The sequence below is a fragment of the Athalia rosae genome, chromosome 7 (genome assembly GCF_917208135.1).
Source record: "Athalia rosae chromosome 7, iyAthRosa1.1, whole genome shotgun sequence".
NCBI lineage: Eukaryota > Metazoa > Arthropoda > Insecta > Hymenoptera > Athaliidae > Athalia > Athalia rosae.
Window position 1 is genome coordinate 5,547,457 of NC_064032.1, and position 18,782 is coordinate 5,566,238.

The 18,782-nt window shown below is 42.0% G+C and overlaps 3 protein-coding genes across 4 annotated transcripts in view; all 3 read left to right on the forward strand.

Annotated features, from left to right (window-relative positions):
- Positions 1-36: 36 nt before the first annotated feature.
- LOC105693937 (condensin complex subunit 1) lies at positions 37-6,355 on the forward strand. 2 transcript variants are annotated; one of them, XM_012414206.4, is made up of 20 exons: positions 37-395; positions 516-650; positions 712-884; positions 954-1,096; positions 1,187-1,268; positions 1,349-1,411; positions 1,500-1,733; positions 1,805-2,137; positions 2,213-2,381; positions 2,463-2,812; positions 2,895-3,062; positions 3,151-3,375; positions 3,457-3,701; positions 3,765-3,885; positions 4,058-4,396; positions 4,488-4,618; positions 4,707-4,961; positions 5,054-5,326; positions 5,387-5,529; positions 5,616-6,355. In XM_012414206.4, exons 1-20 carry the CDS (start codon positions 278-280, stop codon positions 5,963-5,965), a joined length of 4,050 nt encoding a protein of 1,349 aa, XP_012269629.2. In that variant the 5' UTR covers positions 37-277; the 3' UTR covers positions 5,966-6,355. The 2 variants fall into 2 exon arrangements, with proteins under 2 accessions (XP_012269629.2, XP_020707696.2); XM_020852037.2 differs by lacking the exons at positions 5,387-5,529; positions 5,616-6,355 and having other exon boundaries at positions 4,707-4,929; positions 4,990-5,130.
- Positions 6,356-6,661: 306 nt separating this feature from the next.
- LOC105693205 lies at positions 6,662-11,217 on the forward strand. The gene is made up of 12 exons (XM_025747158.2): positions 6,662-6,784; positions 6,843-6,935; positions 7,021-7,410; positions 7,546-7,781; positions 7,912-8,377; positions 8,472-8,769; positions 8,853-9,144; positions 9,303-9,623; positions 9,712-9,879; positions 10,064-10,179; positions 10,267-10,399; positions 10,606-11,217. The coding sequence occupies exons 1-12, from the start codon at positions 6,751-6,753 to the stop codon at positions 10,852-10,854; spliced, it is 2,796 nt and encodes a 931-aa protein (XP_025602943.2). The 5' UTR covers positions 6,662-6,750; the 3' UTR covers positions 10,855-11,217.
- Positions 11,218-11,311: 94 nt separating this feature from the next.
- Positions 11,312-18,782, forward strand: part of LOC105690913 (midasin) — a 72,264-nt gene continuing 64,793 nt past the window's right edge. Inside the window, exons 1-12 of the mRNA XM_012409104.3 lie at positions 11,312-11,522; positions 11,642-11,877; positions 11,990-12,232; positions 12,313-13,373; positions 13,455-14,968; positions 15,044-15,311; positions 15,391-15,572; positions 15,707-15,893; positions 15,990-17,821; positions 17,906-18,214; positions 18,306-18,530; positions 18,614-18,742. Coding sequence (XP_012264527.2) covers positions 11,442-11,522; positions 11,642-11,877; positions 11,990-12,232; positions 12,313-13,373; positions 13,455-14,968; positions 15,044-15,311; positions 15,391-15,572; positions 15,707-15,893; positions 15,990-17,821; positions 17,906-18,214; positions 18,306-18,530; positions 18,614-18,742 — 6,267 coding nt within the window. The 5' untranslated portion in view covers positions 11,312-11,441. The remainder of the gene's footprint in view (positions 11,523-11,641; positions 11,878-11,989; positions 12,233-12,312; positions 13,374-13,454; positions 14,969-15,043; positions 15,312-15,390; positions 15,573-15,706; positions 15,894-15,989; positions 17,822-17,905; positions 18,215-18,305; positions 18,531-18,613; positions 18,743-18,782) is intronic.

Here is an 18,782-nt window from a genome sequence, read left to right on the forward strand (position 1 = left end):
CCGCGTGACCTCTGTTATTTAAGTACAAAACTGAACGTCGAACGCTTTCTTGCTACCTAATCGATTGTTGGACTTTGTTGGCAATTGTTGGAACCTTTAGCGTTGTTGGCACTTCTGCGAACAGTTATTGTTTCGTTGTTTCGAAAGTTGGTTTCACTGAATTCAAATGACAGTAAACACTGACAGTAACGGACGACGCCAATCGGTCAGAAGAAGGACCGCGTACGTTCATAAATATTGTGTTTCGAAGATTTTCTGAATTTTATGCACAGTTGACATGGTCGTCCTAGACTTTGTGATACCTTCGGACAAGGATGATCTCCTTCAGCCCCTAGCAGGAAAATACTGCGTCAAAAAATTATATCAACTTCGAGAAATTGAGAAGTCCCTTGCTGGTATTTTATAGCACCATTAGCCAATTTTACTTCTATCCACAAAACAACCTTAGATCTTATGATCCGTATGTAAGGTCGTACATCTTATGCTAGCTTTCATACAATGTGAAATATTTCTAGATGCTCGAACAGTGCTGCAAGAAGAAGGATGCACATTTATACTGGATCACTTTGACATGTACTTTTCCATCCTTGTGCACGGAGCCAACTTGAAAGTGTCAGTTCACACTCGGGCCGTTGATCAGATCTACAAATGTGAGTTACATTCAAACCTCTGTCCCATGCTTGACTCAAATATTTTGTTCCTGTTCTTTAGGCCTCGACATCCACGTCGATGAAGTTGCCAAAGCATTTGATAAAAACAAAGAACCGTACCCAGATGACAAACTTCGATTTATATGCACTTCTAAAATGCTTGCATACTTGTTGTCACAGTTCATTCGCCACATCGAAGGCATCGGAATTGAGGAAAGTACCGGGCAGGGAAAGGTACATTATCGAGAGAAGCAGCGTAGACAACGCATTGGCATTATTTTTCATTTTCTCTTTTTTTGACAGCGTGCAAAACCTAATTCTAAGTCAGAAGAGGAAAAAGAGTGGTATGAAAAGACTGACGAAATTTTGGTGCTTGTATACCAGTGGATTCAATTGCCCCTTGAGAAACTTTGGCAGCCACCAATAGCTGATGCTAGTTTTGTCATGTGAGCATTACCCTCCGTTATTCATATCGTGAACATCATTATTCGGTCTTCTTCGGCGCACAAGTAATTCTACTCCTTCTTCTCTTTCAGGTCAATCGCGGACATGTGTTACAGAATATTGGAGAGGTGTAAAACCGCAAAATCTAAATCCATGCGTGAATCTATTTTTCAGGTACGATTCTCGGATACAAAGCAATGTATTCAATTCGAGCACTTAGATTTAATGAATATCTCCAACTTTATGTGTTACAGATTTTAGGAACTCTGGTAAAAAGATACAATCACGGGATATCATGTGTCGTCAAAATAATTCAGGTTTGTCCCAACACAAATTCTGTTCACTAAATCAATATCATATCACGGTGCCATTTCTGAATGTTTGGACATCGTTGTTCTGTATCAGCTGGTCAAAATATGCGATGGATTAGCACCGCACTTGGCGACTGGTATCATTCAATTAATCGAGGAAACCGGAAGCACTGGAATTATTAAGGAAATGCTGCGAGAAATTGATCGAGCAGCTCCGGAAGAAGGAGGGACCCGCAACATAGCGAATTTTCTTGAAACAGTCGCTTCTCTAAATCCACAGTTCATTTTACCAGCTATTACCAACATGACGGATCACCTAGCAAACGAAGTGAGCAGGATCGACTTATTTGTCATATACTTTCGTCACTCTGCCAACAATTCTTCCGCTTTCATCTACAGTGTTACCTCATGAGAAACTGCGTCCTCGGTATCTTAGGAACTATAGTCAAAGACATTCTGACGTCTGAAAATTTATCTAACGAGCAAAGAATGAAGCGGGACGAATGTTTGGATAATTTGATGGAGCACATACTGGATTCTAATGCATTTGTGAGGGCCAAGGCGCTCCAGGTCTGGCAAAATCTTTGTGCGGAGGGTGCTGTCCCGCTGGCGAATCAAAACGTACTTCTTGAAGCGACTATCTTGCGCCTGGACGATAAGGGTGCATCGGTTCGCAAATATGCTTTTCAACTGCTGAAGACATTGCTGCAGTGCAATCCATTTGCTGGAAAGGTTTTTATCATCATTCAATGGGTCGATTCATGACGATGCTTATACTATCCTAATCCTTTCCTCTACTACTTTAAGTTCAAGCAAGGAGAACTGCAGCAAAAACTGACAGACAAGAAGCTCAAACTAAAAGTTCTTGAAAGAAAAATTGTTAGGTGTAGCGAACCAAAATCAAAAATTAGAACAAAAATCTGGAAGAGTCTGGTCCCAGCCATTCGCGATGCCATACAAAAGACAAATGTGGAGGGTAATATTTTCTCGGTTTTCGACTTAATTAGAAAAGGAATACTCGTCCGCATCATTTCTTTGAATGTCATTAATCTTTCAGAACACCTAGTAAATGATCCGGAAGAAATATCTGATCTAGATACTGCCTTTGAGAATGTGCGGTATTTACTTTTGGAAGAAAAAGTTCACGAAAGTATAAAGTTATTGTTGAAAATAACTTCGAAATTACCCGGCAATGATGCTATCGATAAAATGATTGCCGAAGAGCAAGAACAGTATATAATGTCTCTGTTGCATAAGATATTCATTGAATCTCAAGAGGCTGGAGGTGCAACAGCGGAGCAAAGCAACAGCAATGGCGATGACGATGAACCCAACGAGCGAGAGAAAAATAGGCGAAAGTTGCAAGAGGAATACGAAGCCGAACAAAGATTATTTGAGTATACCGAGGTGAATTATACGTTGACACAAAAAATATATATCTACGATATAGTTAATGCATCAACTATATTTGCCTATCTACCTCTCTTAGAGCTGCACTACCTTCTCCGGCAAGCTTGTGGAAGCAGTTCCGATTGCAGAAGCAAAATTAAATTCTGTCGTAGCAAGCGATGCTATCGAAGCCTGTTCATTTCTGGGTGTTGCGTATCAGTTTGATGTCCAGGGGGCAAAATCAGCAATTCGCAAGGCACTCTGCCAGGTTAATTTTTTTACTTTTGGATCGGCCAGATGGATTTACATTTTCATTTCATTCGCATTTTCGATTTAATCTTGTCCGTATGGAACAGGTATTCTCGCGAGATGTGTCGGTGCGAGAGAATTTAGCAGAAGTGTACAGAGAATTGTTTATCGGTGACAATGAGAGGTATCAGTCGGACAGGCAGAAGGCATTGAGTATCGTGAAGGCACTGATTAAGATAGTGAAAACTTTGGAACCCGGGCAAAGTCCTGCTCTGGTGAAATTGTTAACGACGTGGCTTTCGAGCAAGGTGCTCGGTCCGGATGTGTTCCAGGTGAGCATCGTGTGAAAAATATCGATATCGTTTTATTGCTGTGACGGAATCCCCTTACATGTTTCATTGTATTTGATGAAGGTAATGTGGGAGCAATTCTCTCTGAAACTTCCCGAAACTTCACCCGGGGCGAGTCGGGCAGCGCTGATGCTTTTAACCATGGTTGCTGAAACAGAGCCTGCCATCTTCACCGACAATTTCGACATCCTCGTAACGGTTGGTTTGGGTCCAAGAGCAGAAAATGACCTTCTCCTAGCCAGAGATACTTGTCGTGCCATGACCAAAGTCCAGGTTCAAAGCGCTGACCCTCTCAAACCTCCGTCAAGGTATGTTATTGAGTTTTTTTCTCGTGCATTGAGTAAAACTTTGACAATGCGTTCAATTTTCAGGCTCTCCAACGATCACCAGGCCTTCGAAAGGCTTTTATTATTTTTGGTGGGAAAATTTTCTGATTGGGATGAACCTTGTTATACGACATTCTCTACAGAAGCGATCAACGCTATTTACCATGTGAGAACCTTACACACTTTGTTCAGTTCTGTATTCTCATTGTTCGTCCATAGAAATCGGACAAGGTTTTCAACTTATTAGTTTCTGTTTCATGCCGCCTCTTGAAAAAGGTATAACGGAGGAGTGTAAGTATCATGGTTCCTTTGAACATGTTCGTGTGCTATATCCACAGCTAGCAGACCAGCCGGGCCTGTTGATGAAAGATTTGCTGTGCAAACTGATTGCGAACTTTCAACCAGCGAACGGCGCGACTCAAAAGAGCCAGATGTCTTCCACTTCACTAGCCAACTTATTTCACATCGTAGGCCACATCGCGATCAGAGAAATGATTCACTTGGATACAGCTGTTTTTAAAGAAATGAAACGGAGGAACATGGTCGCGGAGAAGTTGAAGACGCAGAAGAAAACTGATTCGCGAGAGGATACCATTGTTAGGACAGGGAATCGAAGCATTTGTCCCAGTGAAGTAGACACGCCTTCCACCGCCAGTCGGATGCGACGTGCCAAAGATGTAATTTACCGGTTTACTTCCGCAACAACTTTGAAGTTGTTCGATGTTAGTGAAAAAAATGAAGAGTGACTGTATAATTTATTCTGCTTAGACTTCGACCGTCGAGGATAACGGAGAAGCAGCATTGGAAGGTGCGACAGCGGATGATGCCGATGCGGAGTTCATCTACAACGTATTGGAAAACGAAGTTGTCTCCGGAGATGGGCTGCTAGCTAAATTTGTGTGAGCTCACAGTTGTAACCTGCGTGTCGAAAAGAACTCCTACAAAAAGTGAATCTTTTGACCCACAGTTTTTACAATTTTCTTCCAGCCCTCTGGTGCTAGCTGTCTGCCAGCAACCCGTGCAATACCCGGATGAAGAGTTACAGATCGCCGCATCCTTGGCCCTCAGTAAAATGATGACGGTCAGCTCGTCATTCTGCAAAGAATATCTTCAATTATTAGTCACCATTATGGAACGCTCACCTTCCCCTTCTAACAGAGCTAACATTCTCATCGGGATGACCGATCTGATGCACAGATTTCCTAACGAGGTAGAGCCGTGGAATGGACACATTTATGGACGGTGAGATATCGTTTACTTCCTTTTTCAGACTGACATCGTTACGCTGTGAGAAAAGTCGACGATGCTCATTCGGAGATCTTGTTAAACTTCAGATTAGAAGATGAATCTCCTTCCGTCAGACGGACTTGCGTAAAAATGTTGTCCAACCTTATATTGAGGGAAATGGTGCGAGTTAAGGGTCAGGTAGCACAGTTGGCGGTCTGCCTCATTGACCCGGAGGAAGTCATTCGACAAGAAGCTACGCAGTTTTTTAATGAACTAGCTAACAAAGCAAATGCTCTTTACAACATCATGCCTGATATTCTTTCGAGATTGACGAATCCTGACTTGAACCTTGAGGAAGACAAGTTTCGGCAGATAATTAAGTGAGTCCCTGAATCAATTGATTTAAACGAAATAAATGAGATGAAATTTTCTGCCCACAGATTTATTTTGAGCCTTATACAAAAAGAGAAACAAGTCGATACGATAATTGAAAAAATTTGCATCCGATTCAAATTAGCCGTCAATGAACGTCAGTGGCGTGACTTGTCGTACTGTCTCTCGCAGCTGAAATTTAATACGAAAGGTAAAATATTTTAGTGGCCAATTAACAACGGTCATTGATTATTATGGGTTCTATTATTTTATTTGTCTTTTACTTTCTGCCGATAGGAATACAACGTCTCATCGATAATTTGAATCTTATAAAAGACAAAATTCATCACGACCCTGTCCTAAAGGTCTTCCAAAGCATTATTGATCAAGCAAAGAAAAAAACTGAAACAAAGGCGGTTGCTCTTGAGCTAGAAGAAAGGCTGGAACGACTGCTCACTTGCAATAATGATACAGGCGATTCAGATAAAGATGAAGAGAGAGAGAAGGAAAAGGGAACGAAAAAAGGAAGAAGAAGAAGAACGGAAGTCGAAAAGGAGAATATAAACTCTGATTCAGAATTCATGCCACCGCCTCTTGCGACCAGATCTTCCAAACGGACTCGGACGAAAACCAGTGCAAGATTGTAACATTAAACAAACCAGTGTCACTCCAGTCGCAGCAGCTACAGGAGTAATTACTACATGATCGCAATACCGATGCGTGTACAATGGGCACTCTCCCAACAGGTTAAAGTGCAATTTATCCAATGGATAATTCAACGCATATAAATATATCAGTGGTAACAATTCAAAATAGGTATCTTATTTTTTATAGAGAATAAATTATGATGATGAGAAATCAATGAGTATCCTTGGATTTTCTATTCCAATTAGGCAGGACTAATTTAGAGAATTTAATTAGAAAATAATTGAAAAATCTAAAAAAAAAGTGGATGTTTCCCGTTTTTTTGTTCTGTATTTTCATGTATTTTGAGCTTCCGAATCCGAACCCGCTAATAAAATTGATCCACTATTGAATTGATCGAGTTGTCGCCCTTTCTTCAGTCATTTTGAAATATACGTTCTTTCGTAGAAATGGGATCAACGGATAATGTCCGTCATATTCCGTGTCGAACTGTTCTTTTGTTCAAAGTGACAACAAACGAAAGATAAGTGACATGGAAACAGAAATGTAAATCAATTTAATTTAGAGCACCGTAACCTACGAACTATTTTGGTTTCGTGCGGTTTTTTACATTTATTTACTTATTTTGCTTTAAAAAAATTCACACTTGCAACTATTTTGATAAACAATTTTCGAAATTTTTTTCCTTCCGAAAGAAAGACGCCCCACATCTATTCAAATCTGACAGTTTCAATTTACAAGTTATGGCTCTAATTAACTTTTGAAATTATCTCGATACGATTGCATCATGGAAGACCGCAAAATGCAACAGTGGACTTCTGGTGAATATTTACGCAATTTACGCAATCATGAAATATTGTTTTACAATTTGTCTTACAGGAGATTATACACCATTGGTCAGCAGTCCCCTAGGTAGTACCTATACGAGCGATGTAAAGATCACCAGAAGTGGTCCAGACACAAGATTATCAGGTGATTGAGTCGACGAATTCAAAAATGTTTTTTTTTTTATGATCTTGACATGAACCTTGGCCAATATTTGACATTTGGTATTCAGAACTAGAACAACAGCTGGAGGTTGCAGAGTCGAGATGCGGCTCTTTGAAATCCCAATTAGATTACATGAAAATGTTGTATCAGGGAGTGCAACCGTGCTCCACACATTCGATACAAACTGCTCATGAACCTCCGCAAACTATGCTGAAGAATATGATTCGACAGTCGCCTCGACAGGAACAGCAACCGCTTCATCAGCCGAAGAACATTGCTGAACAGCAGCAAAATCAGCCAAAAAACGTTGCTAAACAGTTGTCACGAGAGAGGATTGAGCCAATTACCGAAAACAAAGAAAACCGAGATGACAATTCTGCAGCTGACGAAGATATAAAGTATTATCAATTCTTACATGAAATACAGAAATTACAAGAAATCACCAAGGGAGATGCAGGTGAACTATCAAATTTATGGAACTGCTGTACTTGCTTACAACTTAATTGTTGTTTTCATCGATGGTTTGCTGTCGATTGTATGAACATTGCTCGAGTACTTTCTCTCCGACTCATATGCTGATAATATATTTTAGATCATGAGAAACTATCTCCGAAACAATCTCCGAAGTCTCAACGCGTATCCCCGAGACATGTCGAACCCTATTGCACAGCCTTAAATGAAAACGAAAGTATCTCCGCAGAACATAGACACATAAAACAAATACGCAGAACTCATAATATGTTGAGTGCAGCCGCCAAAACAACTCAAGAATCTTTATCCACTCACAAGTCTCTAACTACAGCTGTAACATCGCTGGAAATACCAGACGTAATACTATTCATAATCGGATGAGTTATCAATAGGGTTGCATCTTGATTCGCCTTACGGATTGTGAAGCTCAAATAGCAAGGGATCCCGTCGGTATATTTTAGGTAATTAACAATCGAATCTAACACAGGTATCGAAAGAACATGACATTGATGATGCAACAGCCTCACAACGCCCCTATGACCATAGCGATGATTATTCGGTATTCTTACAAAACGATTTGGCGATTGCGAGGAATCTCACTAGACAATCTATCGCTGCGAATAAATCTGAATCCGTAAAAAATGGGGTGATTCAGGAAAAAAGAGAAACTAAAAAACACGAATTGGTTTTGAAATTGTCTGAGAGCATCGATAGTACCCCTACAATCAGACGAAAGAAGATCGTCAAAGTTGATAGGAAACAAAAATCAGTTCCATATACCGGACCAGTAGTCAAAAGGGCTTTGAATACTAAGTACGATGATACTTTGTCAGTAACATCGAAAACAAAACGAAAGAAGGCCAAACTTAGGAACGCTAACTCAAGAAACACCGTAACGACCAAGGAAATTAATCTAACTGACAGAAAATATTCCAAGAAACAGAAACAAAAAGGTGAGGTGACTCAATGACTGTACAGTCGCCTCAAGAGAGTCGCAACTAATATTGTTGATGAATTTCGGTTGTAATAATCTAGATCTATGTGTAGGGTATTCCTCAGCTACGCATGTATCTCATCAACCGCCAACGCCCATCCAAAGAATGCCTCGAACCAGAGCCGAAGTCGTTGAGATATATCATAACAATGCCGTAGAAGGTGGCAGCGGTAGCATTTCTATGTCTTCGAGTAAACATGAGGCACAGCCACAAAATAATGATGCAGCATTCAAAGTAGACAGTGGCGGACAGATCTCCTCCCGTAAGACATATCAACAACAGCAGCAAGTAACTGAGCAACAAGTTCACATTTCTGGTCAAAAAGTTTTGCAAGAGGGAAACGATGGCAGGTAGAAAAATTAGACGATAATTTTGCGGCTAAGCTGATACCAACTTCACTTGTTGTTCGGAATGATAGCTCGTTTATTTTCAGAATATCTGCGCAAGATAACACCGCAGGAGTTCAAAAATACTCATCCCGAGGTCAAAGGAGCCAGAGTTATGAGATTGAAGATTGCAATGCGGCATCGGCGCAGTGCAGATCTGCTGAACCTTTGCGATATTTTGACCCCACGATAACAAGAAATTATGAGCTACCAACGGTAGCCTCAAAACTCAAGAAAGTCAATAGGTCCTACTTCAACAGATTCAATTTCAGAAATATCCCATTCGTCGTCAGCACCTCTGTTTCACCCAGCCATAATTTGGGCCTTAATATCCAACAAGTATGTTATCATCAGTTTTCAAAATCCACGTACAGTACAAGAATATTTTTACATTGGATGTTTTTGTAAATTCTAATTGAAAATTATGCGATCCGTTGATGAGCAGGTTACTATGAGATGCCTCAAGTTCCCTGTAGCCTTTGTATTATTTCTCTTAGGTACTCAGTATAATGAAAACGCGACAGCCAATGACCACAGGAATAACGCCTTTACTCATTCGCAAGATGAGTAAAGGGATCAAGCCGGTATCAACATTGTTAGATCGCGCGTCTTATAGTCCAAAATCACCTAAATGTTCAATATTAGAAACACAAAATGACAACTGGGACGCCGTTAAGTCTAATTATTCTGGGTCGATGACCATGCAAACACAAACACTGAATGGCGTTCCAAAAATGCAAACATCTTGCAACGTCACACTAGGACCGAATAATTCCAAGAAACTAAACTCCCAACATCCCTTGATCGAGGAAGAAGAGGTAGATATTAGAAGAGCGACTTATGAGCATTCAAATACCCTTTAGATGCATTCCAACGATCGCTATATTCTATCAATTTCTCATGCAGAGTGGTACATCCGGTGAAAGAAATTGGCCACAGCAACGGGTAATTGGATCTGGCAGTTGCCCAAATGAAGTAAAAAGCTATAACAAAATGCTGAAACAATATACATCTAGAAAGAGTTTAACAGGCGATCCTACGTTGACCGCCAGTGCACTGTTGAGAGAGCGTCAAGTAAATTATATTTTTGACAATCCAAAATCTGGCCAATGAATTAAAGTACTGATTCCAATTTAATCACAGAATTGAAATGACAGAGTTCTGACAAGATAATAGCTTGGTCAGCAAGACACCGGCCGATAGCAGCTAAATATCAATCGTTTTTGATAAACTGATGTCGTAATATTAAACATTTCAGGAAGAAATAAACATCGGTGATAATCAGTTTAGTCAAATCGAGAATGGAACAAGGAGTGCAAAAGGAATCCGTGACGTGTTGATAAACTTACATGATCAGTTTGAAGAGCTAAACAAGTAATGAGATTGCTGATAGTTATTCGTTGTGGAAGAACTATCTACTTCTCGAATTTCTAGATTAATGTGTCGTGCAAAATCTTACAGAGCGTATGAGAAGTTGCAGGGGCAAATGGCAAAGGCTAACGACAAATCATTAGCCAAGCAGGCAGCGGCATTGGAGAAGGAACTCAATGCTAAAGAAGACGAAATTAATGCTGTCGTTGGGCTCTATAAAGAAGTAAATAATTGTTCAAATGTAGATTCATTCAAGCTCTGATGCGGAATCCCTTTTCACTCGCTAAGCCAGCAATGACACATGTACATACAAAAAGTAGCTATAAGATTTCGAGCCTCTTTTGCAGGGTTACTGATCTAGTCTAGCACTTATTGTTAGTTCATAGTAGGCCCCACATGTGAATGGATGTGTTTTCTGTTGTTTTATAGGTTTTGTATTTGAAACAACAGGTGAATTCAATTCACAGCAAAAACAGCATAGTTTGTATAACAACGATCGAGAAACCCTCCAGTCCTGGTATGATGCCACAGGTGATACGCAATCAAATGGGTAACCCCATGCAGATATTTCGCATGCGTGGTAAAAGTATGAATACACGTGAACCTGCAACGTCTACACGTCTCGCCGGACTCCTAAGAGAAATTCAGTCGTTCCAAAAACAATTATTGTCACTGTAAACCTTTCTTCGATAAGCTCAGTTACTGTATTTCCAACGGTACTGTTTCATCGATTTGTCCAATCAATATTACAGATAGACTGGAAAAAATCCATGCATGTCGATAACTTTTGTAAAATTTCTATTTCTCATATTTATATGATGCCTCTGTAACAAATTAGTAACAAATCATGGAAATTTCCATTTGCGTGCTTTTATTTGCATTAAAAATTTCTTTAGATATTGCGTTCGCGTACTTAAAAGAACATAGATTCAAATAATGTCCAATTTCTGTGCCTCGCCAATCGATGATCTCCATTAACGCATGTGGGTCCCTTCGATTTCCCGCCCTAATGTTAGCGCGTAAATAGATTTTCGTTTTGATTTAAATATAGTGACTGTGGCAGGCATTCGAACTAAAAAAGAATCGAATACGCATGTTCCCGGCTGTGTGAAGTCAGAATGCGTGGTGAGTTTTTCAGTGAACACACGTGTTGGGTTGTAACCTGGGCTCAGCCTGCATTGTCCGTTAAAAGCGTATTTGTCGAAAATATTTATAAATATTGAATCTAGTTTGTAGCCCGTTATTAGTGAGTGACATATTTCAAGATGATTATTGAAAATCTGAGGATTTTCTGTGAACGGAATGACAAATTAAGGATAAAGTTTGGACCGTTTATCAAACTACAGGTAAATACTGAATTCGTCGGTACCGTATCGGGTATTAGAATTAATATGATTTTGAAAAAGCTTATTCCCTTCAATTGTGAGGTACAAAAAACTGAACGAGAGTCGCTTGTCATTTCCAGAATCTTATCAAAGCCGATTATGACAGAGTTATCGAACTCCTAGGAGAACTGTTGATGAATCCAGACAGCAGCCAAGATGTTGCTGACCATTTTCCTGACATATTATTACTACTTTTATCATTGACCATCACACCAGATAAATGCTGCCTCTGGAACGCAGAGAATCCCAACGATGTTCACAGATTACACTGTGTCGTTTTGGGCAAATTAATCTACAATCATCCAGATGTACTTGGGTAGGTGGTTTTTTTAGTTTGCTCTATAGTTCTGTTGCAAATTATTCTTCAAGGTGTCAAGTGCTCGATAACTTTTTTTTTTCCTAACGATCTCTTGTTAAAACCTTTGCAGGTTTGCTCTACGATACTTTGAGAATAATCCAGCTCCTTTCGAGACGGTAAAAATCGACAGAAGTACACAAGTAAAAAAATTCAAGCCGAGTTTTCTAAGTTCCACAGTCCCCGAGGTATCGGATCTTGATATAGTTACAGCATCTCACAGTATCTTGCAAAGTGCACCCTGCCATTTCAAAGCAAAATGGAATTGGTCTGAGTTTTATAAATATTTAACGAGTGAAGATGAAAATACAAGATGGTGAGTTACTGATAGGTTCCCCAGTTTCTCATGTGGATCACCAGGCCATGACTTTTAAACATTCTGTGACTTATTTTCAGGATTGCCTTGAAGTGCATAGCCATTGTTTTAGACATGTCAGAGTCAACATTTACAAAAAGTGCCCGAAAATGGTTTAAAAATTTGGATAAGTTTCTCGTAAACATCAGTACCGAGTCGTTAAGGCCGTTAAAATCCACAGCATTGTCAATTGCAGAAATAGCTGATATCGCCAAAGACGTGTCCTGGGTGACGCCTATCGGTGGAATATTACTACCAGTTTTGGACACGAAAGAACGAGAAAATAGCAGCAGTCTAGTTCCTGTACCGTCAATGGAGGAGAATCTTAGAAGTTTAGCATTGGCTGTAGCTTCAAGAAAATGTGTTTGCTTACAGGGGCCAGTAGGCTGTGGGAAAACAGCTCTGGTCGAATACCTAGCCAAAGTAACCGGTCACGGGCCATCGAACTTTCTAAAAGTTCAACTTGGTGACCAAACCGACTCAAAAATGTTGCTCGGAACTTACAGATGTACAGATATTCCAGGAGAGTTTGTTTGGCAACCGGGAGTTCTGACACAGGCAGCTACTGCTGGGAAGTGGCTCCTTCTAGAAGATATCGACAGCGCTGCGCTAGACGTAGCTAGCGTTTTGAGCAACTTGATAGAAACTGGAACTTTATCTGTACCTGGCTATCGAGATACGATTCATGTTAGAAGTGACTTCCAGTTATTCCTCACCCAACGATTGATAACCACGTCGACCGGAGTATGCAAACAATTTTCGGGGGCTTCGAATCTGCTGGAAAAAAATTGGCAACAAATCAACGTTGAGCCATTGTCTAGGAGCGAACTCATCATCGTGATACAAACCCTCTTCCCAGTCTTGACCACCGTCGCCAGTAGAATGGTCGATGTTTTTCTATTTTTCTCAATGGGCAATCACCAGGCTGAAGCAAATTCTGAAGAACGTTCACCGATCAGAACCGGCAGACTAACTTCGACCAGGGATTTGATTAAATGGTGCAATCGTGCGATCGTCAACTTTGTCGTCTCATCTCCGGAATCTGCACTTAGAGTTTTCCAGGATGCAATCGATATATTTTGCTGTTCCGTGCCAGATCAAGGTGAGTTTAACTCAAAGCATAACCTGTACACTTGTCAAATGATTTGAATCACGTTCAATCGTCGGTGATTTTTTGATACAGCTGCGAGACTGGGCTTGGCTACTGTTATCGGAAACACGCTCGGAATAGTGAAAACAAAAGCTGAGTTCTTCTGCAACACGCACAAGCCATCGATAAATCAAAATTCTGACTTTTTCGTCGCTGGGCGTGCAAAAGTTCGCTGTAAGAAATCGATCAGGCCTGAATTTCGGCGTCTGAGTACGAACTTTTCATTCACGAGGCCCTCCACGTGTCTACTGGAGAGGATATCTTGCTGCGTAGCGAGAAAGGAGCCTGTACTCCTTGTGGGAGAGACCGGCACAGGAAAGACGAGCTCGATTCAGTACCTGGCTCAAAGTACGGGCCACAGATTAATCGTGATCAACATGAATCAACAAAGTGAGAGTGCAGATCTTCTGGGGGGATATAAACCAGTAGATCTGAAGTTGTTGATAACGCCGATTAGGGAGGAATTTGAAATGTTATTTCGGTCTTATTTCGCTATCGAACCGAATGAAAAGTTTCTATACCACGTAGCCAGGAGTTTCAATGAAAGGAGATGGAAGACATTGGTCAAGTTAATGACTCACAGTACCTCGGCCGCTGTTGTAAGATTCAAGAAGAATGTAAACGAAACGAGCAAAATAAACTCAGAATCGAAGAATGTCACACCTAAGCCAGGATCCAAGAGGCAAAATTCCGAGGGCCCAACGAGCGTGACCGATGAAAAGAACAGCAGCCTGGTATTATTGGAAAAATGGGGAGCACTTGCTACGAAACTGAACAAATTGGAATCCCAAGTGAAAACACAATACTCTCTGGCATTCGCGTTTATCGAGGGCAGTTTGATCAAGGCTCTTCAAGAAGGATTCTGGGTTTTGCTGGATGAAATCAATTTGGCAAATGCTGAAACCTTAGAGTGTTTGTCCGGACTTCTGGAAGGCTCTTGCGGGTCCTTGTCCTTGATCGAACGCGGAGACAATGAACAAATTAAAAGACATCCGGACTTCACGCTTTTTGCTTGCATGAATCCAGCGACAGATGTGGGCAAAAAAGAACTGCCAGTCGGTCTACGAAATCGTTTCACGGAGTTGTACGTAGACGAATTGACAGAGCCGACGGACCTGCAGCTCCTGGTAGGGTCTTACCTCAAGGAACTGCTCCTACCTCCTGCGAAACAAGAAGCTATTGTCAAGTTCTATCTCAAAGTCAGAAAAGAAGCTGTCAATTCTCTCTCCGATGGAACTGCTCACAAACCACACTACAGTTTAAGGACATTGTGTCGTGCTTTAAGTGTCGCTTCAGGAAATCCATGTGGCTCGGTACAAAGATCATTGTACGAGGGATTCTGTCTAAGTTTCCTGACTCAATTAGATCACGCATCATATCCTGTAGTCCAAAAAATGATAACCAAAGCCATTTTGGACAGCAAAGGAGTCGACGCCGTTCTGGGGATGCCGATACCGAAGCCAAAATGTGCCAGAGATGAAGATTTCATAAGTTTTGAGGGATACTGGGTCGTGAGAGGAAATTTGGAGCCAGAAATTCCGAGTAACGTGAGTATGCGGTCTGAAAATTTGTACCTTTTGCCGATGTGTTGTTTTTTTATCGTCAACTATATTTCCTTGCAGTATATCCTGACCGAATCTGTGCGACGAAATCTGAAAGATCTCGTGCGGGTCGTGTCTATCGGCAAAATGCCGGTATTGCTGCAGGGCGATACTTCCGTTGGAAAAACTAGTCTGATCACTTATCTAGCCAAAGCCTCTGGACACACGTGCGTCAGAATCAACAATCACGAGCATACGGACTTGCAAGAATATGTCGGGAGTTACGCCGCTGATGATAGCGGAAAATTGGTCTTCAAAGAAGGTGTATTGGTAGAGGCGATGCGCAAAGGTATGTGCATGCTCGTTTTTCCTAGGTCAATAATTCTGTCGACTCGATTCTATCGATGTGTCCGATTGACTCTTCTCAGGCTTTTGGATAATTTTGGACGAACTCAACTTGGCTCCTAGTGACGTTCTCGAAGCATTGAACAGAGTGTTGGATGACAATAGAGAGATTTTCATCCCCGAAACACAACAGACCGTAAAAGCACATTCGAATTTCATGTTGTTCGCTACTCAAAATCCACCAGGCCTCTACGGAGGTAGAAAGGTAAAGGATCTCGCTAGAATTCATTGAAAAGTAACTTGGATCGGAAAGACATCTCGATATTTTAAAGCAAAATATATTTTGTTGTTGTAGCCCCTGCAAATCCAATAACACAATTGTGTCGAATATTTTTTCAGGTCCTTTCCAGGGCATTCAGAAACCGATTTGTCGAGCTACATTTCAACGATATACCTCCTAAAGAATTACAAATTATTTTACACGAAAGATGTAGTATGCCGGATTCCTATTGCAAACAAATAATAAATGTCATGACCGATCTTCAGGTGAGACGTAAAAGTACAGCAGCCTTTGCCGGCAAACAGGGTTCGTAGATTTTTTTTTCAAAATATCAAATACTTGCTCACTAAAGTCTACTCTGAATACTCGGAAGCATGGAAAAAAAACTCAATCCGTTTTCAGGTTTCATCACACTGCGTGACCTGTTTCGTTGGGGCGAACGATACAGATTGGCGCCAGATGTAGGCAAACGTTTGTATGACTGGAGTCAGCACCTAGCGGATGAGGGGTACCTCGTGTTGGCTGCAAAAGTGAGGAAGCCTGAGGAAGCTGAGGAAATTCGAGAAGTCATCAAGAAGCACCTGAAAAGAGACGTAGACCCAGCCACGTTGTTCACATTAGATGACAAGACATCTCCGGTGACAAAATTCATACTGGAAAAAGTCATGGACAAGGGACACCAAATGTTTGGGCATATAGTATGGACCTACCACATGCGACGACTGGCAGTATTGGTTGGCAAAGCCTGTCAGTTCAAAGAGCCAGTCTTGTTGGTCGGAGAAACTGGCGGTGGAAAAACTACAATCTGCCAAGTCATAGCTGCCACAAGTGACCAAAAATTGTACACCGTAAACTGTCACATGCACACAGAGTCCTCGGACTTCATTGGAAGCCTAAGACCGGTCAGACATCACAGTGACTCCGATGACCAGAAACTTTTTGAGTGGGTCGACGGACCACTTATTCAAGCCATGTTAAGCGGCGATTTATTCTTGGCGGATGAAATCTCATTGGCTGACGACAGCGTGTTGGAAAGATTGAACTCACTGTTGGAACCTGAGCGTAGCCTCTTGTTGACGGAGAAGGGAGTGGATTCTGGAAGTGATAATCAAGACAATCACACAATTGTTGCCAATGAAACATTCCATTTTATCGGAACTATGAACCCTGGCGGTGACTATGGCAAGAAGGAACTGTCCCCCGCACTAAGAAATAGGTTCACTGAAATCTGGTGCGAAGGTTGTACACAGAAAGAAGACTTACGCGCGATAATTGAGCACAATTTGGCGAACAATTCCGAGGTAACGAGTAAGGCGATTGCCACAGCAATCCTCGACTTCGTCGACTGGCTGACAACGTCTGAGATCGGAAGGCGTTTCACCGTCAGCATAAGGGACATTCTGACTTGGGTTAACTTTATCAATACATCGACCGACAAAACTAATGTCATCTCAAAGTTGGAAATCAGCGATGCTTATTTACACGGTGCATTTCTAACCTACGTCGACAGTCTCGGGTCTGGTTTGACAGGAATGGAAAGCTTGGAGAAACTGAAAGACTTCAAAGAAAGTTCCCGCCGCTTTTTAACGGCCCAAATCAAGGAGACTCTAGGCTCGAATCTTTCAGACGAATCGACGATGGAAGTCAGCGAAATAAGAGCTGAAAATAACGTCGACAGCTTCGGAATCAAGCCCTTTTTCATTCCCAAAGGACAGAGTCCCGTTCAGGGCGAGGAGACATTTACGTTCACCGCTCCCACAACCGGCTGTAACACCGTGAAATTGCTGCGAAGTTTACAGCTGAGTAAGCCGCTGCTTCTGGAAGGCAGTCCCGGAGTCGGAAAGACCAGCCTAGTCTCGGCTCTAGCCAAAATTTCTGGTCACAAGTTGCTTCGCATCAATTTAAGCGAACAGACAGATGTGTCCGATCTGTTCGGTGCTGACTTGCCAGTGGAGGGTGGCAATGGCGGAGAGTTCGCATGGAGAGACGGTCCATTCTTGCAAGCATTGCGGGCCGGGCACTGGATACTGCTCGACGAATTAAACTTGGCATCTCAGTCGGTCTTGGAAGGTCTCAACGCCTGCTTGGATCACCGAGGTGAGGTGTACATCCCAGAATTGGGACGAAGTTTTTTAGTGAAGCCGGGCACTAAGCTGTTCGCCTGCCAGAACCCGCTGAGACAGGGAGGAGCTAGAAGAGGACTCCCCAAATCATTCCTGAACAGATTCACCCAAGTAAGAATTTCTCCTTTGATCGAAGCTTGTTGCCGAGCAGTAATATCGAGCTACTCTTCTTAATATCCGACATGTGCTTGTCAGGTGTTCGTAGAAGCTCTGTCGGACGCTGACTTGACGTTCATCGCCTCGGCTCAATTTCCTGAACTCTCGAACGCTCTCGTAGCACAGATGGTTCGGTTCAATTCCAAACTAGCTTCAGAGGCTGGCGTAGCCTGGGGATACCGTGGTGCCCCGTGGGAGATGAATCTAAGAGACATAGTCAGATGGTGCGAGGCCACCATTCGATCTGCCGATGTGACTGGCGAAGAGAAAATCCGCCATTACAACCCTGGCGCAGCGGTGGAACTCATCTACGTGGATAGAATGAGAACCAGAGAGGACAAGCTCAAAGTAATGCGTAAAATCGTTAATCCTTCCGTGAAAATTAAGTTCATATGCTCGAATCGAGTTTATGCGTATTCAAGTATACTCTCTACTCAAGGTCACAGAATTATACGCGGAACTGTTTCCTGCCGACGTCTATCCGCTACCTCCTGTTCAACCTCTTCCGTACGTAACCGAAGACAGCTTCCACTTGGGGGATGTGTCGTTGGAGCGCAGCTCTTCTCGTATCCATGACGACGAGAATTTACTGCTCCTGAGAAATCAAACTGCGACTTTGAGGAGTCTGGTAAAATGCGTCAACATGAACTGGATGGCGATACTGGTGAGTAGCATTTCTATGAATCGATAGCTGTCCACAATCTCCTACGGTTTAACGTGAGACTAATTGTCGTCCGAATTTCACAGATTGGCGGAGCCGGCTGTGGGAAGACGAGCATCGTGCATCTTCTGGCGAAGCTTGCGGGTCAAAAACTGAGGTCAATCGCCGTCAACTCGACCATGGACACGACGGAATTGCTGGGAGGATTCGAACAGGTTAGTGCAAAGATTATTTACTGAGGGCAGACTAGTTCCC

Coding starts and splice junctions, on each gene's coding strand:
- LOC105693937 (XM_012414206.4), top strand. CDS start 278: ATGGTCGTCCTAGACTTTGTGATACCTTCGGACAAGGATGATCTCCTT. Junction 1,269..1,348: donor TGCGTGAATCTATTTTTCAG/GTACGATTCTCG, acceptor TATGTGTTACAG/ATTTTAGGAACTCTGGTAAA. Junction 5,327..5,386: donor AAGTTTCGGCAGATAATTAA/GTGAGTCCCTGA, acceptor TTCTGCCCACAG/ATTTATTTTGAGCCTTATAC.
- LOC105693205 (XM_025747158.2), top strand. CDS start 6,751: ATGGAAGACCGCAAAATGCAACAGTGGACTTCTG. Junction 7,411..7,545: donor AATCACCAAGGGAGATGCAG/GTGAACTATCAA, acceptor AATATATTTTAG/ATCATGAGAAACTATCTCCG. Junction 10,400..10,605: donor TCGTTGGGCTCTATAAAGAA/GTAAATAATTGT, acceptor GTTGTTTTATAG/GTTTTGTATTTGAAACAACA.